The sequence below is a fragment of the Diceros bicornis genome, chromosome 25 (assembly GCF_020826845.1).
Source record: "Diceros bicornis minor isolate mBicDic1 chromosome 25, mDicBic1.mat.cur, whole genome shotgun sequence".
In the NCBI taxonomy this organism is placed as follows: Eukaryota; Metazoa; Chordata; class Mammalia; order Perissodactyla; family Rhinocerotidae; genus Diceros; species Diceros bicornis.
Genome location: NC_080764.1, coordinates 16,699,181 through 16,726,030, shown reverse-complemented (window position 1 = coordinate 16,726,030; position 26,850 = coordinate 16,699,181). Strand labels below are relative to the sequence as shown.

Sequence of the window (26,850 nt, the reverse complement as noted above, 5' to 3'; positions counted from 1 at the left end):
GTTCCCTCGTAATCTTTTGCCTGTTTTTCATTGGCACTTTACTGTTTTTCTTCTTTATTTAGAAGAGCTCTTTACATATAAACATATAACCCTTTGTTACAATGTGACAAATATGTCTCAATTTATTGTTTACCTTTTAATTTGCTTTATAATGTTTTCAATTTTGTGTCCTCAACACTGTAATGATTTTCCTTTGTGATTCCTTCCATTACTTTTACGCCTAGAAACAGATCCAGAGACCTGTTAGATGTCCTTTATGGTTTTAATTTTTTCTCTATACCTCTAGTCACACGAGAAATGAATTTGGTGTACGCTGTGAAATGAGGCTCTCGAATGTTTTCCCAAATAGCTGCCTTCACAACACTGTTTGTTAAGAAATCCATCCATTCCTTCTGTTGGTTGTGGTCCTTTATAATAAGCAGGAGTCACGGGCAGATGTGGAATTCCTGAGAACCGTTCCAAATATTCTTGCCTTTTGCTTGTAAATGATCATGTCAAACCACTTGTCAGGGATGGGGCCATGCTCAGTGGCGTCCAGTTTCCCTTGACACTGACCAACAGCTTATGCAGAGCAAAGATGACACTTGTTATATCATGAACGAGAGAATGTCAAGGAAACAGTGTTTACCAATTAGATAGCTTAGGGCTGATATTGCAGAATCCAGAAAGTTCCTAAGAGCTGCAAGTTTAAATCAGCCACTTGTTTCAGCAAACATTCTTAGGTCTGTGGCACCCTAAAACAGACAAATGAAAATCCTCCAGCTTAAGCAAAGATAAATGCAAAAAAGGCAATTTATGTTCCGTTCGTACCTCCATTTTGGGTTCCAAAATATGGAGGGTTATGACCTTATGAGTCACTGGGCTCATGTTTATTTTTTACATGCTGGATTTTGAGTACAGACATAGCCTCCTCCACACAAGTGAGATTTTCTGTTTATTGTCGTTGAGTGACACAGCCACCTTGTAAACCTTCGTTCTCTGGTTTTAACTCACCACAGGGCATGACCCCCCTGATGTACGCCTGCGTCCGAGGGGACGAGGCGATGGTTCAGATGCTGCTGGATGCCGGAGCTGACCTGAATGTGGAGGTGAGGGTGCAGAGGGCTGCAGGGCCCCTCGGCCTGGCAGTCCCAGGGGAAGGCGAGCAAAGAGAGGGGGGGCTTTTTCTCCCAAGAGCAACGCCTGAGGGTGCTCAGTCCAGCAAATAGGTCAGATCAGCTGATGGATTTCCTCCATCCAGAGGCCCCAGCCCAACCAAACTCCAAGGTGCTATCTATATGTATGTTTCATTTCAAAACAACCAACAGAGCTGCAAGGAGCGCCAGCTTTTCCTTGGCTCAGCAGTACTGAGTCTCTGATTCTCACTGCTGATCCATCGCTTCTGGGATCGGGGCAGAGAGAGCTCTCCTGAGCCATCAGCCCTTTCCCTCTGCCTAATGCAATGCTGGTCCACGTCCCTGAGCTGAGGTGTAGCTCCCCCAGATCCTCCACCCTCCCCCACCAAATCCTGATTGGCTCACCTGCTTGGCTGAATTGAAACCACAGGTCTTAAAGCTGATCGCAAAGCTACCGTGAGGCAGTGTGGTATAGTGGAGAGCGCACCCCCAAAGAATTTGACACCTGCGTTCAGATTTTGAAACCGCTGCATCTTAGTGACTTGCTTTTGTGCTTGGGCAAGTGGTTTAACCTTTCTGAGCCTCAGTGTCTCCATCTGCAAAATGGGAGAATAATCGCACCTGTCTCAGAGAGTTTTTGGAATGAATAAATATAGAGTACCTGGCAGAAGTTTGGGACTCGGTTAATATGGTCCCTCCACTCCCCCAAGACTTGTAATAGGTGAAATCACACTTTCTGACCATGTTCTATGCTGTCTTAAGACTCACTCTCTCCAGCCGCTGGCTATTGGCAGCCTCAGCAGCTGGGAAGATTGACATGCTGCAATCGTAACTCAGCCACCCTGCGAAACCTTTTTAGTTCAAAATTAGATGCCCTTGTAGTCTTAGTACTATGCTTTTTTTTTTTATTTTAATTAATGAGTTTTATATTCATCTCAGGAAAGCAGGCAATAGACACAGTTTTGGATCCAGAACCACCATTTTGGATCTTATTAAGTTTCGAATATTTGGGTTTTTGGTTTGTTTTTTTTTTTACCCCTGCTCTGAATCCTCAGGCCCTGTGCAGACACCTGCAAGGGCTCTTCAGCCTGGGTCCTGGCGGGATTCTCTGGTCCTCTCTGGCCCACCCCACAGCTCCCAGCTCAAAGCCTTCCGCCTGTGGGTGTTTAGTGAACTCACCTTCTCTGAATGAAGCATGCATGTGGTTATATGGCCCCAGGAATGTTCGGGAGAAAAGCCATGTGTGGGTGCTGATCCTGCAGGACCCCAACCTTCAGCTGCCCTGCCGCCTCTCTCTTGGCCTGGGGTATTTTGAGGCCCCCGCCCCGAAAGACCCATGTCAGATTGCTCATTCACGGTGTGTCCAGGGAAGGTTTTGTGCCCAGGTTTCGAGTAGCATGACAGTCCTTGTCAACCGGGAAGCCAGCAGAAGAATGAAATGAGGATGGCATGGGGTGAGCTGTGATCAGAGAGTGACATTTCTCCGTCAGATGGGTGGTGGTCTTCTGTGGCTTGAAAGTTCGAATCAGAATTTCCCCTAAGGGTGTGGATGTAATGGCAGTGGCATCTCATGCTATCTGACATCCCGTGGCTCTCAGAACCACCATCCTCCCATAGCAGAAAGAGGAGACAGGTAGGGGAGCTGGCTCCTTGTAGCCGCCGTTACAGCTTCTCCAAGGCACCTTAGAGGTGGTCAGAAGCAATCCATTTAACTCCTTTCAGATGAAAAGCAAAGGAGTCCTTATTATGCATGGAGGACATAAAGTCACCACCCCGCATCACCAACATCTCCCAAGACACCTTCAGGATGTCCTTTTGTACATCTCGAGCCCAGGTGCACAGCCACAGATAGGTCAGATTTGCTAGTCTAAGTATTGTGAAGGTCACATTTTGAAAATAACTTCAATTTGTTTATAGGTTGTCAGTACTCCTCATAAATATCCATCCGTCCACCCCGAGACCCGCCATTGGACGGCTCTGACTTTTGCTGTGTTGCATGGACATATTCCTGTAGTTCAGGTATTAACGTATTTCCCTATCCACATCTGACCTTCAGTGTTACCTCTTCCATTATGCAAATCTGTACCTCTCCCAGCATGCATAGTCCCTAAGAGATTCATATTGGTTAACTGCAATTAAATATAGCACATTCATATCACGTGAATGAAAATATTATATGTAATGATCTATATGGCCTGGCTTTAACCAATATGAAATTATCACGTACCCACATGCAGCCTCACACACAGAGCAAACCTACGAAGTGGTTCCCAGTTGCTCGGGGGTGGGGCCTGAGCTGTGATTTTGCGGATTTGCTCATTTTGCTTGTCAGAACGTGAATATAAGACCTGGCTGGTGTAAGACCTTAGAACCTCCCCTTAGGTCTGACCCCAGTATTGGCTTAGAGGCTAGTGGTTTCCAACCAGTGGAGAGAAGCATCAAGTCACCAAGGGAGTGGTTCCCAAAGACGCTTGCTTGGATCCCACTTCTTGAGAATCAGATCCAGGAGGTCTAGAGTAGGGCCTTCACATATGTCTTCTGAAACAGCTCCCCGAGTATGGAGAGATGTCCTCCTTAGAGATCCTTTGGGCATACAAGTGTATATTGCCCGCACCTTTTCTGGCTGTTGTTAAGTTGGTGTCCAATGAATAGTCATCCAGTACATTCTAGATCTTAAACTTGGTCTTCACTTCATCAGAAAAAAGAGGTCAACGTCCAGGTCCATGACCACACCTTCCCCATAGTGAGTGCTGAGCTTCAGGTGCATCAGGAACTCACCTTCTTTTATGTGGTCCAATCCTCTTTGAATTATACAGAGCAGGAAATAGTGTTACAGGGACCACTGGGCAACATTAGAATTCCACGGGAATCCTTTATTGTTTCCTAGGTCATGGGAATCCTAAAGACAGATCCAAAGTCATGTTTCAGGAGGTAGAGCTGAGAGCTGGCTTCTGCTTCTAGAACATCATGCCCAGTCCACTCCTAGTACAGGAATCTAAGAAAGAAGGGGTCGGAGGGTGGCCTGGCGGACACAGATGCCACCCCTTAACATGCAGTGGCATCCCCAGCCTTTAAATCAGGGAGGGGAGCAGCGGGCAGCCAAGCAAGGCCCAACAGAGTCAGGTCGCCCCTCTGCTGCAGCTGCACCATCGAATGCATCATGGAATGCCACGTAGGCAGCCCCTCCTGGCTGTGCCCTCGGGGAGCCCTGGAAAGTGAGTAAAGAAGGCAAATTCCCACCTCCCCACCCCCCATTTTACATCAGTGATGCTGAGAGCACATTCACTGTGAGATCCGGCATGGACGGAATCTCCGTTGTTAAGAAGCCCAGATATCTTAGGGAAGGCACAGAATGGAGTCATATGAAGCAAAACCTGGAAGCGCACTGTGTCGCTTTATTAACTGATCGTGCTGGCTAGGAAACTGAGCATTTGCTAGACTGTCCTCAGAGCCATCCAGGGTGTTCTAGAAGAGACGCTTTCCTTGGTTGGCCCAGGAGGTCCCCAAAGTCCTTCGGGACTCTTGAGATTCTGTGGCTCTAAGAGATCACTCTGATGCTTTCTGAGGCTTTGTGTAACTGACCCCAAAAGGGAGTCTTCCAGCACTGTGGTGCCAGGAGCTTCTAGCGCAATGCTTCTAGAAACTTCAGTGTACATTTAAATCACCTGGAAATCTTGTTAAAATGCAGACTCTCATTGAGTTGGTCTGGGGGGCCTGAGAGCCAGCATTTCCAACAAGCTCCCAGGTGATGCTGATGCTGCTGTCTGTGGGCCACACTTTGAGTAGTCTGAGGTTCTAGAAGATACGAGAGGCTCTCAGTTCATCCTCTGAGGTGCAGTTGCCCTCACCCCCTGCACATGGTCACTGACCCAGAGGGAGGGCAGGAACATTGGCATCACACTGATTTCCACCAACTTTTTCTGACGCCTCCTCATACTGCACATCCTTTAAACATCTCAGTGGCCACTCTTTCTCCGCAGCTCCTCCTGGACGCCGGGGCCAAGGTGGAAGGCTCTGTGGAGCACGGCGAGGAGAACTACTCCGAAACGCCCCTCCAGCTCGCAGCTGCCGTAGGTAAGAGTCGCTGATTCTCATCCTGGCCAAGGATCTCCACCGCCCTGGCTCTTGATGTGTCTATGACTGTGTATTTGCTTTATCCTCTTATAAAACCCCCTTCTCTGGGCTTGCAGGAAATTTTGAGCTGGTTAGTTTGCTGTTGGAGCGTGGTGCGGATCCCCTGATAGGAACCATGTACAGGAATGGAATTTCTACAACCCCCCAGGGTGATATGAACTCTTTCAGCCAGGCTGCAGCCCATGGACACAGGTAGGCTAGGATGGGCCAGAGCCACAAGGTCCCAAGTGGTGCTTGTTAAAAATGCAGATTCCCAGGCCTACCCCAGACCCACTACATCTCTGGATGTGGGGCCCAGAGGCAGTCCAGGCCCCAGGCCCAGCCAGAGCGGCCTTAACTGCTGGCTTTCTGCTAAGAGCCAACCTCATGCAGTGCACGTCCATTCAGACTGGCTTGTTTTGTCCTTTCCCCACCAGCTTTCACCTCACAGAGCCTTCACTCTTTGCAGGTGTTGGTCAGAGTAGATCACGTCGGCTGCCGTGAGTGAGAAGAACCCATTTAAAAAATAATAAAACCCCTCAAGTTTGGTTACACCCCATCTACATTTCCTTCAGGATTTACCCCATCAGATTTTGTTACACACAACCCCGAGTAAAGCAAATTCACTGTGGCCGGAGTGCAGGCTGGCAGTTAAAAGGGCAGCATTCTAGAGCCCTCTAGATATTTGAGGAAAGCATTTAGTTGCAAGTTGTCCTCAAGGAAAAATGGCCAGTCACGCCCCACCATCTCCTCCATCCCCAAAACGTAGCGCCCATGGTCAGGTCTCTGGAACCCCACCCTGGAGTTGGTCCTATCATCCCCTTGTCCCAAGGGAGTGGTCTCCCCACTTGCCCCACTCCACCCCTGCCCCGGCGAAGCCCTTGCATCTCTGAGTGTCTTCCTCTCTGGGTTTATGATTGACAGGAATGTGTTCCGCAAACTGCTCGCTCAGCCAGAGAAGGAGAAGAGTGATATCCTGTCCCTGGAGGAGATTCTGGCCGAGGGGACTGACCTGGCGGAGACAGCCCCGCCCCCCCTGTGTGCCAGCCGCAACAGCAAGGCCAAACTGAGAGCCCTGAGGGAGGCCATGTATCACAGCGCTGAGCATGGCTACGTGGATGTCACAATTGATATCAGGAGCATAGGTCAGTCTGGGCGCCCTTCGCCGTTGGGCATGGCACCACTGCCCGGCTCTAGGTCTCACACACACACACATACACACACAGGGGCCCAGGGAATGTCTCACTTGCTGGTTGGAACACTTCCAGGCTAGGATGCCCACCCTGTCCCCCTTGACTGCAGCATCCTGCCAGCCCCAAAAACCCATCCGCACATCCTCATTCCATGATTCCCAAACTCTGGACCCTGGGAATTTAGGAATTTGAATCACCTGGGAGCTTGTCTGAATACAGATTGCCAGGCTCTACACCCAGAGGCTCTGCTGTCGAGGGTCTGGATGGATAAAGGCTGGAAATCTTTATATTTAACAATCATCCCAGGTGGTTCCCAGTGGTTGGAGAATTGCTGCGTTAGGACACCCAAATCCATGATGTGGCGGCCGGGCAACAGTTAGCAGGAGAGGGCTCCTTCCTACCAGGGCTCCACCCACTGCGCTTCGGGAGGCAAAACCCTCTCAGGAAAATTTAGGGGTGGCTCTTCCTTGAGTGAGCTAGCCCAGAGCCATCTCTGTGCGTCTGGAGTACAGGCTAGCCCAGACTTCACTAGTCTAGTGGCCTTAGCCCCGCACGGGAACAGCAGGACCTAGCAATGGGCCTTAAACACAGGGTGTGGCAGGTCAAGACAGGTGAGGGCCTGAGGAGGGGCCCCCCCGATGCTGTTCTGGAAACGGGCCTCTCTTGCAAGGTGGCTGTTTAGTATGTGGGGCGTTCATCCTTTGCCCTGAGAGCCTGCTTAGCATGATTATGAAGCTCGAGCCTCTGAATGGTCTGCTTGCTATAAACAGTGTGAGATACAGTCTCTGTGCCTCATGAGAGGGGAGAAGCAGATCACAGCAATCAGCAGCTGGAGAGGTTTCTATTAAAGGAGGAAGACCTGATGAAGTGCCTGCAGATGGAAGTGTCATTTTGCACAGGGAAGCAGCAGCCTCCTCCCATGTCTTCTTACTCAGATGTTACTATCCGTCCCAGCCAGAGCAGGAGACGTGAGGTCCACTGATGGATTTCCCCTGCTCTAAGCTCTCTTCTGGGCGTGCTGTCTAATCCTGGGCAAGACTCTTTCCCTCCTGAGCTTCTCTCTCCCCAGAGAGAGGATAGAGACGAATGAAGTCAGAACTCAGGAGGACGTAATAAGCACAAGTAGTGTGCATAATAACGCCAATATCCTACACAATGATTATATGTTGTAAAATGCAGCCCCTAATAATATGAGTAGCACGCAGACATGGACACACATAGTTAAGGGAATTGAATTACGACCTTTAATTTCAACTTCTGCAAGTCTTTGGGGAAAAAACCAACACTGGCTCTGTTCATTGAAAGTCAGTCCCTTGGTCTCATAATTTGGTAATATCCTGGGGGAAAGCCAACTTCCAGATAAAAACACGCCTTCTCCTTTGGTTGTTTTCTGCCTTGCCCTCCCCTCCCTCCCCTCCCCACTTCCAGGTGTCCCCTGGACCCTGCACACGTGGCTGGAGTCTTTGCGGATCGCCTTCCAGCAACACCGCAGGCCTCTCATCCAGTGCCTGTTAAAGGAGTTTAAGACCATCCAGGAGGAAGAATACACAGAGGAACTCGTTACCCAAGGCCTGCCCTTGATGTTTGAGATCTTGAAAGCGAGCAAGGTACGAGGAGTTTAACGCTGTTGGGGTCATCAGCAGAGAACAAGGCTGGAGGTTCATGATCTCCATGATCCCTTAGTCTCGGATCCTGCCCTTCGGGTGGCGTCGCTGCAGTCACGGCCACTGGTGGTGGAGGGACCCCAGCTGGCTAAAGCTCCTGGCACACTCATCTGTGGGCAGCTGTTTTGCTGAACACCTTTATGTCCCAAGGCACTTAGGCACATGGGACAAAGTAGAAAGATATCTTCTAACCCAGGGAACTTGCACGAAAGCTGGGGATATAATATCAAGACGTGTGCCCCAGGGGCACTGAGGTGGCACATGAAACAATGTTAAGTTGGGTGGCACAGGCTCTGAGAGGTGTGAGACATCAAGGAGGGTGTCCCTGAGGTGCTGAGACTAGAGCAGGCCTGCGTGGATAGGAATCCAGTGGGGGGAGATGGGTGCAGTGCCCTAGATCAGTGGGGTGCAGACCTTGCCAAGGTTTCTGGAAAGCCAGGCTGTGGGAAAGGCTTTTCAGGGATAGAGGATCAGATGAGTCTACCACTGACCACTTGAGATTCACCCCTTCTTCTTGGGTCTCCTAATTGCTCCTTTCCCAGCAACAGGGAAATGCTGCAGCCCCTTCAAAACATCAGTCCAGCCCTTGAGCTATTGTGAGATCAATTCTTAAACATCTCTTTGGGGTCCTTTGTTTGGCAATGCCATATTAGACATCCAGTCCCTGCTGGTGAGCCATGTGGCATTGTGTGTGTTGGTGGGGAACTTGGAGAATGGACAGCCGTGGCGTGCCCATCCCCAGCCAGCCATCAGGGTGGAGAGCCCAAGGCAGGGGGAGGCCATGACAGATGCCCCACCACTGTGGCCGTGGGAAGCACCGGGGGGGCCAGTCCGCCTGAGAGGCTCTGAGGAGGTGGTGCCCTAACCATCACATACCCCGAGGACTTCCCAGTGGGCCACGAAGGACATTATAGCGCAGTGGTTGACAGCATGGACTCTGGAGCCAAATGCAGGGGTTCAAACCTGGCTCTGCCACTTTTAGCCTTATGACCCCAGTCAGCTTAATTAACTTCCCTCTGCCTCAGTTTCCCCGTCTGAAAATGGTGACAATACTCTGTTAACCTCTTTGGCTGGTTGTGAAGGTAAAATGAATCAATGCCTGTCAGAGTGTCCCTGCCACTTAGTGAGTGCTTTGTAAGAGTTCTCTATCATAAAGATGGCCTCACCAGGGGACGTGGCACATCCAGTATTTCCCAAAGGGTGTCCTATCAAAACGACCCCCTCGGCAGGGATGACATCAAAATATTTAACACCCCAGTGCAGCCCAGGCACCAGCCAGCTGTGAATACCGACCTGTGAAGGGGCTGAATGTCAGCTCCTCTCCTCTGGATAATGTTGGGTTACCCCACTTTCTCTACTGTAGGGCCTAATTTACGAAGGCTATCAAGTGTTTCCCAAATTCATTTGACCTTGGAACGCCTTTATAATAAACCATCTCAGGACACAAATAAGGATTTTTTTAAGCTAAAATATATATTTTATGTTTACTATATGCCTGGCACTATGCTAAGCATGTTATAAGGATTAATGCATTTAAATCCTCACAAGCAACCTTTGAAGGAGGCACTCTTCTTATCGCCATTTAACAGATGGGGAAATCAAGGCACAGAGCGGGTAACTAATGTGCCCAAGGTCACACAGCTGGTAAGGGGCAGAGCTGGGATTGAACCCAGGTGGTCTGGCTCCAGCCTCTTACCTCTTTGCCCCAGAACAAGCTTTGTGGAACTCTGGGGTCAGTTTGAGACAATGGAGCCTGTGAAGTCTCAGGGGAAATAGGCCTCTGCACCAAAAGGACAGATGGGTTCCCCTACTGGGCTAGGCCAATGGGCTGCCCGCCAAGACTGAAGAGGGCAGCACGGAGCTGCCTTCTCCGACAGCTGGGGTGGCCCCACAGGAAAGCAACAGCAACACGGCCCATCTGCTTTCTGAGCCACAGAGCACCTGGCCTGAGGTCCAGAGCGAGTCTCATTAGGTGTTCTCATTAGCGCCCTGTCCTTAGCCCAGAGTCTCAGGGCCCCCTGCGGGCTGGATTTGTGCTTGATGTCAAGCTCTCTACCGAGAAAATGGGAGCAGGTGTGCCAGCCTTAGGGAGACCTCAAATGGGAGCAGGTGTGCCGGCCTTAGGGTAATGAGCCTCAGCGATTCCACAGAAAGCGAAACCTGCTGGAAGCCTTTCAAAACCAAAGTCTTCCCGCCCCTCAGCCCTCACCCCCCAGCTTGAAAATACATACATACATAAGGCTTTCACCTGGAGTTACCTAAGAAACCACGTTAGTGAAAAACATTCTTAGGTCTGTTCCTAGGGTCTCGGTGTTCTAATTGGTTGTTGGTGTTTTGGTGGGTTTTTTCCCTCTCTTTAGGAATGGGAATTCCAGAAATTACTGAGGCATCTTGTATATTAAGTAAACCTAATCTGTGGATTTTTAAAGTAAGCTTTATTTTGAAGTATGACGTACATACAGAAAAGTGCCCAGATCATAACTGTAGAGTCTAAGGAATTTTCACAAGGTAAACCTACCTGTGTGATCAGCACCCAGACGAAAAAATAGAACATTACCAGCACTCCAGCAGGCCCGTTGTGCCCCACTCAGCCACTGCCCCCAAAGGGCAGCCAGCAGCTCTGACAGCAGCAGCTGGGGGCTGGGAAGAAGGGAGGGGCCTTTGTCAGGAGCTGTGGACTAGAGCCTGCTCCCTGTCAGCTGTACTGATCATCAAGGGCCCCAGGGAGCCAGCCAGGGATGATGGGGCAGGGACAGCTCCTTGTTGGGATAAGGCAGTCTGGGAAGGACGCACAAGAGTTGGGTCTGCTCCGATAGGGGTTCCATGGCAACCCCTGCTGGTGAAATGTGGTATTACACATCATGTGCGCTGACCATAGCAGGAAAGAAAGAGGTGATCAATTTCCCACGGCTGCAGTTGAAGTCGAGCATTCTCCAAGCATGAGTGATATTCCTGTGGTCAAAAGAAGACTGGAGAGAGGTGGTGGCAGAGAAATTCAGAGAGGTGAGAAAGTGGTGCAAAGCTCTGCCCTCAGAAAGTGCCCTACGGGAGGGTAGTCATAGCCCTACCTCACACAACTGTCCCGCCTTGTTCCTTCTCCCTCCGCTAAAGGATTCCTGTTCAAGTCGCATCTGCTGTTCTGTGTGAACGAATATCTGGTTTTATCAGAGTAGTGGATAAGAATGCAGAATTCCAGTAGATAAATTCCCTTTATGGTCAGCTCACAGAAATACAGCTGCCCTGTGAAGTGAAGCGTATGCCTTCTCCCCTCCTTGATTTCTGCACGTTCAGACCTTACTTGAAATCTGGTTGCAGATTTTTTTTGCTCTTGCTTCTAAGTTTTAACTACAAAGGAATTCAGTGTCTCTATATTTCCCCAGGAACAAACAATATAGTATTTTTTTAAAGACACCTGTTTAAAGAGAGCTCCTGGCCCATTTCTCCCACACATAATTCCTCTGGGCATTTATTCATTCGGTAGTCATGAGTGCTCATGGTGCTGCAGTGGTGATGGGACAGACACGTTCTTTATCCTTCTAGAGCTTACTGTGTCCCCGGGGAGGGGCAGACAGAAGGTACGCAAGGAAATAAATCAGCAAAAGAGAGTCAGAGCATGATAAAGGCTATGAAAAAAATGAAATTGGAAGATGATATAGTCTCTGGGGGTGGGACAGGCAAGGTCTGATTTAGACAGGATGCTCAGCAGGGTCTGCCTGAGGAGGTAGCATTTGAACAACCACCCAAGTGAGCCAAAGCTTCCAGCCAGGCAGAGGTCGGGGCCGGAGCATTCCAAGAGAAGGAATTGCAGATGCTAAGCTAAGGCTGTTAGTGGGAACTGGTTGGTGTGTTGGGGCAACAGGAAGAAGGACAATGTGACAGAAGCAGTGGGGCAAAGGAAGAAGTGTAGGAGAGAAACATCAATTTGCATAGGGCCTTTGTCCATGGCGAAGAGTTTGATGTCCCTCCATGTGCAGAGAATGGAACACCACTGGAGGTTTTAGACAGAGGCGAGACTGATCTCTTTTTTTTCTTGTGGTTTGTGCACTTTTTTAGTTTTTAATTAAACTTTTTATTTTGAGGTAATTGTAGATTCACATGCAGTTATAATAAAAAAAATAGAGAGAGATACTGTGTACCCTTTACTCGGTTTCCCCCACTGGTAATATCTTGCAAAACTACAGTAAAATATCACAACCAAGATAATGACATGATACAGTGAACATGCAAAAATTTCCATCACCACGTGGATCCCTCATGTTGCCCTTTTACGGCCAAACCCACTTCCCTTCTGCCCACACCCTCTCCTTACCCACTGGAAACCACTAATCTGTTCTCCATTTCTCTAATTTTGTCATTTCAAGAATGTGATTGAAATGGAATCATACAGTATGTAACTTTTTTAGGATTGGATTTTCTCAGTGTAATTCTCTGAAGCTCCCTCCAGGTTGTTGCATGTATCCACAGTTCGTTTCTTTTCATTGCTGAGTAGTACTCTGGGGGATGAATGTATCACAGTTTGTTTACACGCATCTAAGGACGTCTGAGTTGCTTCCAGTTTTAAGCTGTTACAAATAAAACTGTTACAAACATTCCTGCACAGGTTTTTGATGTGAATATAAGTCTTCATTTCTCTGGGATAATTGCACAGGAGTGCAACTGCTGGGTTGTATGGTAGTTGCATGATTAGTTTTTAAAGAAACTGCTAAACTGTTTTCGAGAGTGGCTGCCCCATTTTACATTCCCACCAGCAAAGTATGAGGGATCCAATTTCTCCACATCTTGGCTGTTCGGTGTTATCACTAGTTTTTATTTTAGCCATTCTGATAGATGTGTAAGTGATATCTCGTAGTGGTTTTAATTTGCATTTCCCTAAACGGCTAATGATGTTGAACATCTTTTCATGTGCTTATTTGCCATCTGTATATCCTCTTCAGTGAAATGTCTCTTTGTGTCTTTTCCCCGTGTTCTAATTAAATTGTTTGCTTTTTTACTGTTGAATTTTGAGAATTCTTTATATATTCTAGATGCTAGTCTTTTGTCAGACATGTGGTTTGCAAATATTTTCTCCCACTCTGTAACTTGTCTTTTTATCCTCTTAGCAGGGTCTTGCAAAGAGCAAAAGCTTTTAATTTTGAGGAAGTCTAATGTATCAGTTTTTCCTTTTATGAAGGTTATGCTTTGGTGTTGAATATTAGAACTCTTAGCCCTAAATAATGAATATTTCCTCCTATGTTTTTTTCTAGAAGTTTTATAGTTTCGTGTTTTACATTTAAGTCTGTGATTCATTTTGAGTTAATTTTTGTATGAAGTTTGGGATTTAGGTCAATGTTCTTTTTTTTTTTTTTTTTGCTAGTGAATGTTTAATTGCTGCAGCACCATTTATTGAAAAGGTTATCTTGGGGCTGGCCGGTGGCACAAGCAGTTAAGTGCACGTGCTCCGCAGTTCAGTGCACATGCTCCGCTGCAATGACCCAAGGTTCGCCGGTTCGGATCCTGGGCACGCACCAACACACCGCTTGTCAAGCCATGCTGTGGCAGCATCCCATATAAAGTGGAGGAAGATGGGCACGGATGTTAGCCCAGGGCCAGTCTTTCTCAGCAAAAAAACAAAAGAGGGGGATTGGCAGATGTTAGCACAGGGCTGATCTTCCTCACAAAAAAAAAAAAAAGAAAAGGTTATCTCTCTTTCATTGAATTACTTTTGCAACTTTGTCAAGTCAGTTGCACATATTTGTGTGGGTCTGTTTCTGAGTTCTGTGTTTGGTCCCATTGATCTGTGTGTCTGTCTTTCCACCATTACCACGTAGTCTTGATTACTGTAGCTATAAAATAAATCTTGAAATTGGATAGACTTATTATTCTCATTTTATTCTTCTTTTACCAAATGATTTCAGCTATATGAGTTCTTTGTCTTTCCATGTAAATTTTAGAATAAACTTGCTATATCAACCAAAAAAATCTTGCTGAGATTTTGGTAGGAGTTCAGGAAGAATGAACATCTTTACTATGTTTAGTCTTTCAGTTCATATGCATGGTATGTCTCTTCATGTATTTAGATCCTCTTTAATTGCTTTCATTAATATTGTGGAGCTTGCAGCACACAAGTCCTGTTTTGTTAGATTTACACACAAGTATTTCATATTTTTTGAGCAACTATAAATATTATATTTTTAATTTTTTTGTCCATGTGCTCATTGCTGGCATAAAGAAATACAATTGATTTTTTTATGTTTATCTTGTATCCTGCAACCTTGCTGAACTCATTTATTAATTCTAGGAGTTTTTTTGTAGATTTATTGGGATTTTCTACTTCAGCCATTCTTGTAGGGTAGGTCTCCTGGTAACAAATCTCGTAATTTTTCCTTTATCTGAAAATGTCAGAATTCCCATTCATTCCTAAAGGATATTTTCACTGGTTATTACTTACTTGATTTTTTTTTTTTTTTGCTGAAGAAGATTGGCCCTGGGCTAACATCCGTGCCCATCTTCCTCTACTTTATATGTGGGACATCTGCCACAGCATGGCTTGATAAGTGGTGCATAGGTCCGTGCCCAGGATCTGAACCTGTGAACCCCAGGCTGCTGAAGTAGAGCACACAAACTTAAGCACTCTGCCACCGGGCCAGCCCCTTGATATCTTTTTAAATCAGCTTTCCTTCCCTTAAATGTATTTAGAAAGGAAACACTATATTACGACCATAAATAAAAAGCCCCCATCACTTGCCATGAATAGAAGGTACATATCAAAATAAATGGGTGGAGATTTAAAAGCACTCTCAGTTCATTATGTGTTCAGTTTCATCTTGTACACAACTCCAGTGGGACGTGTGACAGACAGGGCTATGCTGACCTCTTGGAACCCCTCTGGGGGTGGGCAACCCTCCCATCTCTTTTCCAGGTGTGCTCCAGGCGAGAGAGGCTCCACAAGGGAGGGGCCTAGCTGTAGAGACAAATTGCTGTTGACAATAGAAATTGAGGCAGAGAATTCACTGCCAGTGTCTCCAGAAAGTAACAGTAATTCCACATTCCCTTGATTCTAAGATGAAGCTATTTTCACCTTTTAGCGTTTTTCAATTTGAAATGGATCTTAAGTGAATGTGTATGTTTAACATGGTGAGCTTTCTTTTCTCTTCCTAGCAGCTGCCATTAATTTTATTACATTTTGGAATTTAGAAAAATAGAGATTGGTTTGAATTATGGGAAATTGCTGTTTTAGGGGTTAAAAAATGGTCAAATATCGGCTCTTTCCTTTGGTTCAACCTAATGGTATATTGTGATGCATTATCTTTTTTAGCTCTCATAGCAACCTCACCAAGCAGGTGTCTTGAATCCAGTTTGGAAGAGAACACTGAAGCCCAGAGAAGCTGAGTAACTGCTAAGGTCCCAGAGCTAGTGAGTGACGAGCCAGGCCTGGGACCCAGCTCCATCTGGCCCCAGTGTCCGTATTTTTATCACTACATAGAACTCCAGCCTAACCACCCTATACAGGACCTTTGGGATTAATTCTAGCGTTCCTTTCAGAAGATAAAGTGTTTCAGTATCTTTTTAGGAGAGAAGTGAGGCATCAGAGGAGGAGAGAAATGTGTCAGCCCCGAAATCCACAGGAGTCCATCTCAGGACAGTCTCCTGGTAACGGCAGTATTAAGAATTTCGCTTCACTCCTCTTGAGTTCATTTGTGTGGCTGCACAGTTTTGAGTCCCGAGAACCTGAGTTCACCCCATGTGCACACCCAGCATTGTCCGTGAGACACCTGAATGGCAGGTACCCAGCGGCATGCCAATAGCAACCGCTCACCAGGTGCTGTGCGCTCAGGCCTGGCCAGACCCCCACCTGCCCACCCGCCCCTCCCACACACCTCCCTCCCTGGGCTTGCCTTGGCCTCCCAGGGCAGAGCCTGCATGCAAAGACTGGCCTGCTGCCCCTGAGGTCTGAGCCTGTGGCACCTTTCACCTAAAAGCACTGTGCTTAAATGTGCTGCCCAGAGGAGAATACGGACATCTGTCCCAGCACAACCACCCCACCCGCCCCCACCTCCAAAACAGAGAGAGCGTAAGCTTGGTTAATTCTGTTCTGCCGTCTTCAGGCTTGGTGCAGAGCTAACCAAACCCTTGCGATACCTCAGTTCACTGCCCCAAACTGACCACCTAACCCAAAGGGTCTCACCGCACTATAGCTGTGAACTGGTACGAATTACAGCCACCCCCTCTCACTCAGAGGAGCCCTCCTGGAGTCCCCATTCATTTTGGGTGCTCAGTAACCAGAGTGAATTATACCAACAGTCCCATCGCCTAGCGGAAGCACACAGGGAAGTGCACAGAGTGGACCTAGATAAACACAGATGAATTCAAGTACATGCTGGGGAGTTTTCTCTTAGGGCTCGGATCCCTGAAAGACAGTGGCCAGAAAGCCTTGGAAAAGGCAACGTCTTTGGTGCTGATGTTGGGCGCATCACCGTTATCCTTCACACAGTGGAGACGCTCAGGGCCTAGCCAGTGCCTGGCACTTCATACTACGGATGCTCAATAAATATTTGAAGAAAGAATTAGTGAGTAAGTGGATGCATAGCTTAGTGTGTGGGGAAGGGTTTTTATTCACGAAACCTTTAGGGGATGAATGCATCAAGCCCAGGGGACTGTGGACGTCCACTTTAATCCTCAGCTCATCTTTCCTTTTCTCTCCTGAACTTCTAATGCTTTCATCATAATTATTCTGTTTCCTCATTGGGCAGATTTTTAATAATAGACTATTTTTTTAGAAAAGTTTTATATTTACAGAAAAATGAAGAAGATAGCACAGAGAGTTCCCATATAACCCCTCACCCACTTTCTCCCATTATTAACGTCTTACGTTAGTATGGTACATTTGTTGTAATTAACGAACCAACGTCGATACATTATTGTTAGCTAAATCCCATACTTTATTCCTATTCACTCAGTTCTTATCTAATCTCTTTTTCTGCTCCAGGATCCCATCCAGGACACCACATTGCATTTAGTTGCCCTACCTCTTTAGGCTCCCCTTGGCTGAGACAGTTTCTCAGATTTTCTTTGTTTTTGATGACCTTGAGAATTTTGAGGAGTACTGGTCAGATCTTTTATAGGATGCCCTCTAGTGGAAAATGTGATGTTTTTCTCATGATTAGATTGGGGTTATGGGTTTTGAGGGAGGAAGGCCACAGAGATAAAGTGCCACTCTCATCACATCGAGGGGACATGCTGTCAATGTGGGTTATCAGTGGTGACGATGACCTTGATCACCTCACTGAGGTTGTGTTCGTCAAGTTTCTCCACCGCAAACTTACTCTTTTCCCACCTTTCCAAATTATACTCTTTGGATTCGAGTCACTCTGTGCAGTCCTCACTTAGGAGTGGGCGGTTATGCTCCACCCAGACAATGTTTGAGTATCTGAGGACTGTCCATTTGGAACAGGTCTGGCCAGCCCTTATCTTTACTTACTCAAGTGATACAACAGGCACTGTGTTAGGCAGCGAGGTCGAGCTGTGAGTCCTGGGGAGGAGGGGCCTTGCCTTGCCTGCTTCTGTTGCCCCGGAAACACTCCTTTCACAGTGCGGGACACTTCTTGGATGCTTAATAAGTACCTGTTGAATTGAATTAAACAACTACCAGCACCAAAAAAAAAATAGCCCCACAGAAGAGTCCACTGGCAGCTCAGGCCCCTCTTCAGGGCCACCAAGACCAGAAAATGGATTTTGATTCCTTTACCCCAAGTTGATTAGATGGCGGCTGACTCACCAGCAGGGCTCGCAGGACAAACCCCAGTGCAGAGGAGTGAGACCAGCACCGTTCATTGTACAGTCTGTACAGAGCATTTTGCAGGTCACAGACTCATCTTTTTTATGGTCAGCAAGTACTCATTGAGCATCCACGGTGTGTCTGGGGCTCTGAGGTCACAGGGATGACAACATGTGGTCCAACTGAGGCAAATTCTAGAAGAGGTATATTAAAGTGTTCTATCGCTGCAGTAACAAATTGTCTTAACTTAGAGGCTGAAGACAATGCCCGTTAATTATCTCACAGTTTCCGTGGGTCGGAAGTCAGGACTAAGTGTCTGGGCTGGGCTCTCTGCTTAGGGTCTCACAGGGCCAAAATCAAGGTGTCAGCCAAGCTGTGTTCCTTTCTGGAGGCTGTGAGGAAGCATCCACTTGCAAACTCACTCAGATATGGGTGGAATTCAGTTGCTTGTGGTTGTAGGACTGAGGTCCCATATCCTTGCTGGCTGTCAGCTGGGGGTCCTATTTTTCTCTTGGTGTTGTTGCTTGCTTTCCCTCTCAAGCTCACCATGTCGTGGCCCACCACGGTGGCTTGAGGCCCCGTCCTCAAGCCAGCAACAGCGCATCAAATCCTTCTCAGGCTTCCAATCCCTTTGACTTCCTCTTCTCCCTCATCCCATCTGAATCCCTCATCTGCCTCTAATTTTAAGGGCTCATGAGATTACATTGGGTCCTCCAAGATAATCTCCCTCTTTTAAGGTCAACTGCTTAGTAACATTAATTATCCCTGCAAAGTCCTTTTTGCCCTGTAAGGTAGCATATTCATGGGCGTGGTAGCTCATGATAGTCACAGTCCCAGAGATTAGGGCGTGCAATCTTCTAGGGGCCATAATTCTGCCTGCCACACACAGTGCTTCTCAAACGTTAGTGTACATGGCAATCTGCACCTGCAGAGCATGTTAATGTGGATTCTGATTCAGTGGGCCTGGGTGAGAGTCCGCATTTCTCACAAGCTCCCAGGCGATACTGCTGCTGCTGGTCGATGGAGCACATTTGAGTGGCAAGGCTTTAGACCAGAGGAAACAAATTTACAGCCTCCAGCCCAGGTCAAACCCAAGTCAAAATTTCAGTACCTGTGGTTTATCAAACCTGAGGGAGCATCAGAATCACCAGAAAACTTGTTAAAGGACAGATTGCTGGGCTCAGTGTTTCTGAGTCAGAAGGTCTGAGATGGGAGCTGAGGGTTTGCATTTCTCAGAAGCTGCCAGGTGATGCTAACACCGCTGGTCTGGGGACCACACTTTGAGTACCACTGCATTAAGCCATGAGACAGGCAGTCACTTTGTGAGTGAAAGGAGCATTTAACATCCTTTGGTTATAAGGCATCCTCTTTGAAAGCAGAGTCCCTTTTTCCATCCAGTATGATTGTGTCCCCTTAGGCACCTCTGTGGATCACCCTGAGGTGACATGGTGCCCTCTGGGGTCTCACCCACTTTAATAGAAGGGTTGGATTTTCTTCTCATGTGTTGAGCTGTATCCTTCTGCTTTGGGAGCATAATGAAGTAGATTCAAGAATAGCTTGAACCGCTGACATCATGAGTGGTCCCAAACCCCTCTTTTAAAATCAGAAAGAGTGTGTATTGTTTTTATTACAAAAGCAACACTTGTTGGTTGTAGAAATATAGATAAAAAGAAAAGGGAAAACATTATAATCCCACCAAAGGTAGCTACTCTATTCTTCCAGACCTTTTTCTATACATATCTGTCCAAATATATATATAGGGTTTTATTTCCAAAAATACATGGTACACACTGTGTTGTAACCTACTTTTCTTAATATATTGTAAATGTCTTTCTGTCTAACTCTCCTTTTTTAGCCCTAAGTTTCAACCCCCTCCCCCCAATAAAAAGCATCCAAAAGCTGTGATTCCTGGCTTCCCTCCTGCACACCTGGACTTGGAGGGAGATTAATGAACAGCAGGGGCTGTCAGGGGGAGGCAAAAACATGAAGAACATGTCAACAGAATCAGGCTCCTTCATCCCTGAGCAATCGGGGCAGCTGTAGTTTTGCATTGCAGAACTGTTTCTTCCTCTTTTTTTTTTTTTTTTGGAGAAAGTGATTCAGCTGAGCACTCCTGGATCCGGAAATGCCTCCACACCATAATCAAATTCATAAGAAAGCTGAATCAGGAGTATTTGTGTCTTGGTGATGGAGAGCACAGTCACAGGATCAAAGGGCTTCCTGCTGCTATTTTCAGGATAAATAGTTGCCTCCAGAATTTTGGAGTATTGATAAAGGTGTGTTTGGGATAAAAACTGAGTTTCCAATCTGTGAGTTACAAAACCTGCCTTCCAGTGGATAGTAAATGATTAGGGCAAGAGAGAAGGATTTAATTACAAATTAAGCTTTCACCAGTGAACCCACTACAACTAGACGGTGGACTAACAGAGCAAGCAGATCCAGGGCCTGCTAGGGCAAACTGCATCCAGGGAAATTTCTCTTGGAACTGCGATAAGTTTGTGGGCTCTTCTCGCTTGGGGGGACACACTCCTGCGCAAGAGCTTGGAGAGGCTGCGCACAGCCCCCAGCAATGTGAGCCGTTCTTTCTTTCCCGCAGAATGAAGTGATCAGCCAGCAGCTGTGCGTCATCTTCACTCACTGCTATGGGCCCTACCCCATCCCCAAGCTCACGGAGATCAAACGGAAACAGACCTCGCGCCTAGGTGAGTGCCTCCTGTGCCCTGCCCTGCGTGGCTGTTGCTTTGTGACTTGGGGAGGATGGCGAAGCAAGTGTCATCAAAGAAGGTGGGGCATATCAGAGGGCAAACAAGATAGACACGGGAGTCAGGCAGGTGGAGATCAGGATATCTTTCTGACGTGATAACTGGAGAATATACCTTGGGAATGTAGGCAAGGAGACCAACTGGAGAATATACCTTGGGCATGTGGACAAGGAGACTCGCCAGTACCTCGTCCCTCCGACTGAGCGACTATCTCCCACAGTCACAGACAGCGACAGACTGTGGATTGCAGAAGGCCTTCCCAGCCCATGTGCTTCCTGCAGGCAGGTAGATGCCAAAAGATGGCTGAGCTGTCCCCCCAAGTCTCCCCTCTAAGAAGTCCCTCTTCCTCCCAGAGGAGGAACAAGCAGGGGACAGTGACAGGCCAGCAGTGTTCCTCTGATGGAAGTTACTAGAGGGAACTAGGCAAGGGGAACAAGTGCCCCCCCAACACACACACACACACACACACAAGGGGAACACACCTGAGCCGAGGAGACTGGATGCTCTGAAATCCCGTGAGAGTAGCAATAATCACTTTGTGTTCTTCTTGGACCCTTGCACTGAGCCAGCCCCGCCCAGGCGCCTGACTTACCATCTCAAGTGATCCTCAGGCCACCCCAGGAGGCAGGCCCTGCGAGTCGTCCCATGTCACACCTGGAGAAAGGGAGGCCCTGCAGAACCTGCAGTATCAGTTCTGGTGGCGGTGGAGCTTGACCCAGGTCCACCCAAAGCCGTCATTCCATCATTCTGCAGTCCCGGCTTCTGGAATTTTCCAGGGGAAACCTTTCCATCAGGCACTGATTTCATTCGGAGCTTCCTGGGGCTACTGGTTGATCTACCTGGGAAAAAGACAAAGAAATACCCAGTGCCGTGAAGCCTGAAACACGAGCTTCTCTTGCAAGGGCCTGTCTCCTTGCTGCCCGGGGAGTTATAAAATATTAAAGATAAAGGATTCCTTTCCAATGAAGGTTGGGGGCTTTCCTACTTCCTATTTCCTTTTTCTGTAAAGAACTGGGAAATGTAGGAGTAATGGAAGCATCTGAAAATTCTACTCTTTAGTAAAAAAACGCTACTTTTAAAACAGGTGAGCTAGTTTAAATAAGTGAAAAGACGGAATTCATAAAACTGTTTTAAAGTATTTTTGTTCCTGTCGTGAATCACTTCTTAATTTAAATGACCCAACTTTTTGCTAAAATGAAAAACTTAGCAGCTGTGTCAAAGGTTGTCTGTTTTTCTTTATGCTCATTCGTGTGGGCAAACCAGGATGTACCACAACCACAAGTATTTCTACCTTATAGAAAAGAGGTGTTTATTAAAATATTATCAGGGCAACAAATTGCAAAGACCAACCAAATTCATAGACTTTAGAGATTGAAGGCTACATTCCCAGGATGTAGCAATAATCTCTGTCATCTAGGGGCCTTACAAGACACCCTTATTAGGGCAAGTATTTGCAAGGGCTGTTTCAATGACACAGTGTAAAGTCTGCTTTCCTGTGGCTTTAGGAGATGAGGGAACATTTTCCTTCTGGACCTGCTGAGATTTCTTTCACCAGCAATTAAAAGGGCCGGTTTTCAGGCCAACCATTGGAATTCCAGGGGTTAGCACCAAGAGAAGAAAGGCAGGCCTGAGAGGCTCGAAGCTCACAGTATGAAAGAAAAGGGGCAGAATATAATTATTAATAAATAGAATGGGGAGCATGTAGTGTTTGTATCTTCAATGCAGCATTTCAAGCTAGAATCACTAAAGGGTGCCAAATAGTGGTTCTTTAGGGACCCGCTTTAAAGGAAAAATAAGAATAATCCATGACAAGGGTCCTGAATTGGCATCTCTGTAGGGCCAGGCAGGGAGTGGGTTCAGTGTAAAACAATAGGGAGTGGTGGGGACTATGGCAAACTGGAGAGCACATGGCTTTTTTGTGATACTTGCCCTCCCGAGGAAGTCTGGGAGAGAATGGTAACAAGAGCTAAAGGTAGGAGATGTTAGCAACTTGGGAAGCAGGAGTGGGAGCTGGTTGGAGGAGGACAAGGAGAGTGAGAGAGGGAGCAGAGGGAGGCAGGTTGCTGAGAAGAGGGAGAAAGTCACTCCAACAACAGTCTTTAAAGCAAGTGGAGAAGTGAGTTTTAGGCAACTCTGAGGCCTTCCCCTGTAGGCTCTCTTCCAGCCCTTGGATAATTTTAGTTGTTTGTTTGTTTTTTTAATAAAAAAAATTTAAAGATGTTGGGATCACATCTTTAATTTTGACTTTTTTTGAGATGTTTTAAATTAAAACTTTTTTTAATGGGCACTGGTGAGGTAGCCACATGTGCTGATGGTAATATGAGAGGAGGACCACCGTCTGGGCAGCACAGGGGCTGAGGGGCCATCCCACCTTCTAGGGCAGAGTAAAGAGAATCAGCCAGGAAGGCAAATTCTGGGTCCAAGTTACAGCAGGGTCTGGGCACAATGGGGCCAGGCCGGGGGTCCAAGGTGCAGTCATCAGGGTAGGCCCAACAACTGGGGAGTCACAGCCCCCAGGAATCCAGGGGGCTGGTGCCCACCATCCGTGGTTTAGGACAGCCTAAACTCAGCCATAGCAAGCAGCTGGGGTCCCATTACAAGACAGCCCTTTAACCCCTGGGGAAGGGCCCGTCATCAACAGGCAGGTCCGCAGGCTAAGAAGGGGCCTGATGTCCTTGGCAGCCTCTTGAACAAGACTCTGAAGCAAGGGTCAAGGCATTCTTCATTCGTTCAAAAAACATGAACTGAGCCTCTACGATAATGGTCACGTCTGTTGAGGGGTAGTATGTGTCTGCCGTTTTGTTAAGTGATTCACATACTTCATTTAATGCTCACTACAACTCCATGATGTAGGTGTATACTGGGGATTACCATCCCCATTTTACAGAAGGGGAAACTGAGACACAGAGAGGTTCAGTGACTTGCTCAAGGTCACGCAGCTGAGATTTCTGGCCCCAGAGGCCACACTTTTACTATACTCTGTACCTTTCTGTGCTAGACACAGAGGAAAAGGTGTGAAAAGGACAGACAAGGTCCTGCCCTCCCAGAGCGTGCAGGGAGAGCAGACAGACAGTAGATACACTGTAGCAATGAGGCTACACCAGGCACAGTACAGGCCCCATGAGAGCACAGCTGGAGGATGCTCGGTCTGTCTGGGAAGGGCAGGGAATCAGGCAAGGTTTATTGATGGAAGGTGTCTGCGCTGAAGCTTGAAGACCACGTAGGGGTGTGCCACGTTTGGAAGGGGTTGGAAGAGTGTTCTACGTAGAAGGAACAGCAAGTGCAGAGGCCCAGAGGTGAGAGAGCCCATAGCACCTGTGGGCAACTGAAAGCAGCCACGTGTGGCTCAACACACCAGCCGGGAGACAGGGGGTGTGACTAGGGAGGGGCCCGAGAAGACAGCAGGAGCCCAGTCACAAGGCGCCTCATTAAGAAGTTTGGACTCTATCCTGGGAGCACCGGGGAGCTATTGAAAGCTTTATAGCAAAGGAGGGGCGTGATCAGATCTGCCCTTAGGAAGGATGACTCTGTGGCGAGGTGGACCATCGGATTGAGGGGGCTGAGAGTGGAGGCAGAGACCAGCAGAGGCTCCTGCAGGTCCCCAGACAGAAGAGGATGGGGCCCTAGCCAGGGCAGTGGCAGAGGGGATGGAGAGAAATGGGGGATTCGAGAAACACTTAGGAGGAAGAAAGGGCAGTGCTTGTGATGGACTAGGTCTGGGTGAGCCCGAGAGAGGAAGGTGTCCTGTGCCTTCAGATCCTTGGTGTGGGCAACTGGTGGATGGTGGTGCCATTCACAGGGACGAGGGGCACTGGGCAAGGAGCATTCTGCAGGAAGACTCTTTTTCACGTGAGCCGGGAAGGCAGTGCATCCTCAGACTGGAGAACTTGGGTGCAGACACCCCAGAGCGGTCATCTTCAATTTAGAGACTCATAAAGGTTCACCCTGGGGCGCTGCAGCTCAAGTGAGCTGTAGGGCAGGTGACCGAATAGGAAGCCCCACCAGAGGTTGGAGCCACCTTCCCCTCTTGCCTGGGGTGAACTGGCTTAGGAACTGAGCCGAGTGGAGCCTGGTAGGAGCAGGGGGGTTTTGGGGGATATTCCCAGCAAGACAGAATGTTGAGCCGAGGACACACTGGCACCCTCAGCAGGCCCAGGTCTAAATGGCTAAAATGACAGGCAAATCGGAAGATCCTAGTGCTTAACAATGCAGGCCCTCGAATCGGAATGTGCAAGTTCAAATCCTAGCTTCTCCACCTGTCACTGGCTTGATCAAGTCCCTGTAACTTCTGCGTGCCTCAGTTTCCTCGAGTGCACACCTGACAATGGTCCCTATCTCCCAGGACTGAGTGAGTTTGCGTGATGTAAGTGCTAGCTTGCGCTGTGCCTGGCACCTTGTAAGTGCTCAGCAAGTGCTAGTTATACGTTCTTGGTTATTATTGGAGATGACGGCAGGGGACTGTCTCATTTGCTGCTGACCCAGGGAAAGAAAGGCTTGGGTTTCTAATCTCCTGGAACAAGCGGCGGCGGCTCTTCTAAACCTCTTCCACCGGGCAGGGAGGGCGTTGAGCCCCAGAAGGAGCAGCGAAGGTGGGGTGGGTGGCATTCTTAGAAGCCAGGGGGGCAGCTGTTTACCTTTCACACCTGAAAGTTCCAAACTCAGGCTCTGGGTGAGTCTTCTATGGGGAAATACTACTTTTCATCACAAATAAGCTATGAAAATTTCCTATGAAAAACTGCATTTCAGTGACTTGAGTGTTCCTTGATCGATTCTATGTCTTGTTTAGTCACCATCTCACCAATGAGTATTTGATCTCCCTGGCTTCCCTGTCAGCTCTTACTGGCACTTTCCAAAAGAGGAATCCAAACTTCACCCTTCTCTCCGCTAAAGCTACCCTTTTTCCCTTTCCTGTTCTAGATCCTCATTTCCTTAACAATAAAGAAATGTCTGATGTTACCTTTCTGGTAGAAGGAAGACCATTTTATGCTCACAAAGTGCTGTTATTTACAGCTTCTCCAAGGTATGTATTGTCAATCTTGAAAGCTGCTGAATTATGAGTGTGGCTGTTGCTATAACTATTCTCTGAAATTCAATTTTGGTGGTATCTTCACTGGACTGGCCGATTATCAAAGTCAAGGATTGAAGAGTACACAGCATTGTACACCCCTGTTCATGGCAGCATTGTTCACAGTAGCCAAAAGGCAGAAGCACCCCAGGTGTCCATCAGTGGATGAATGGATTAAAAAAATGGGCTATATACCTATATTACTCAGCCTTAAAAAGGAAGGCGATTCTGACCCATGCTACAATGTGAATGAACCTTGGGGACCTTATGCAAAGTGAAATGAGCCAGTCACAAAAGGACAAATAGTGTATGATTCCATGTATATGAGGCACCTAGAGTAGTCAACTTCACAGAGACTGAAGGTAGAATGGTGGTTGCCAGGGGCTGGGGGGAGGTAGGAATGGGGAGTTGTTGTTTAATGGGCACAGAGTAAGTTCTGGAGATTGGTTGCACAACAATGTGAATATACGTAACATTACTGTACACTTAAAAATGGTTAAGATGGTAAATTTTATGTTATGTGCTTTTTAGTACAATTAAAAGAAAGAATACAGGGCAGCCACTGGCATGAACAGCAGCCCCTTTGTGTGACTCAGACAAGACACCGTTCCTCGGGGCAGAGAGAGCACGTACCAGGCACAGAGCTTCATGTGCAGAGCATGGGCTGGATTTTAGCTCCTCAGCCAGGTGCCCTCATGCAGTGTACCCCTGAAACCTCATACACAGCAGCCTTGAAAGGCCTACTCTCCAGATGTCCGGGAACTTTGGCCTAAACCACCCAAAATACACAAGTCTGGAATCTTACTTTTCCCTCCCAGTGGAGTTGACAGTGGTGGAGCTCACCCTCCTGCTGGCTCTCCTACTGCCCGTTCTCCTGCTTTCCATTTGAGTTGAGACTTGGTTGACCACTTAGAACCACATGATCCAAGGATCTGCACAGGGATCAGTGAAGCTGGGCGGAGGAGAAAGTGATGCTGAAATGAGGAAGAGGCAAGCCGACGGGGGCTGAGCAGAGGGTCAGGACACCGGGAACCCACTTGCAGGAAGTTTGCTACTGAATGTGTATTACCAGCACTCCTGGGTTCCAAAAAGCATCCTGGCATCTCCAGTGCCCCCAAACGAAATACAAGCGCCAGATGTCTGCTTTGCCGCCACAAGAAAAATACGCTGTCCCTTGCATAGTT

The 26,850-nt window shown here is 47.7% G+C and overlaps 1 protein-coding gene across 2 annotated transcripts in view; it reads left to right on the top strand.

Moving 5' to 3' along the window:
• ABTB3 (ankyrin repeat and BTB domain containing 3) overlaps positions 1–26,850 on the top strand; it is a 305,101-nt gene that overhangs the window by 259,401 nt on the left and 18,850 nt on the right. The window contains exons 6-13 of one of the 2 annotated variants that reach the window (XM_058568492.1): positions 999–1,088; positions 3,033–3,134; positions 5,096–5,189; positions 5,306–5,441; positions 6,153–6,373; positions 7,850–8,028; positions 20,436–20,541; positions 25,519–25,621. In XM_058568492.1, coding sequence (XP_058424475.1) covers positions 999–1,088; positions 3,033–3,134; positions 5,096–5,189; positions 5,306–5,441; positions 6,153–6,373; positions 7,850–8,028; positions 20,436–20,541; positions 25,519–25,621 — 1,031 coding nt within the window. The remainder of the gene's footprint in view (positions 1–998; positions 1,089–3,032; positions 3,135–5,095; positions 5,190–5,305; positions 5,442–6,152; positions 6,374–7,849; positions 8,029–20,435; positions 20,542–25,518; positions 25,622–26,850) is intronic. The other variant, XM_058568493.1, reaches the window with a different exon arrangement.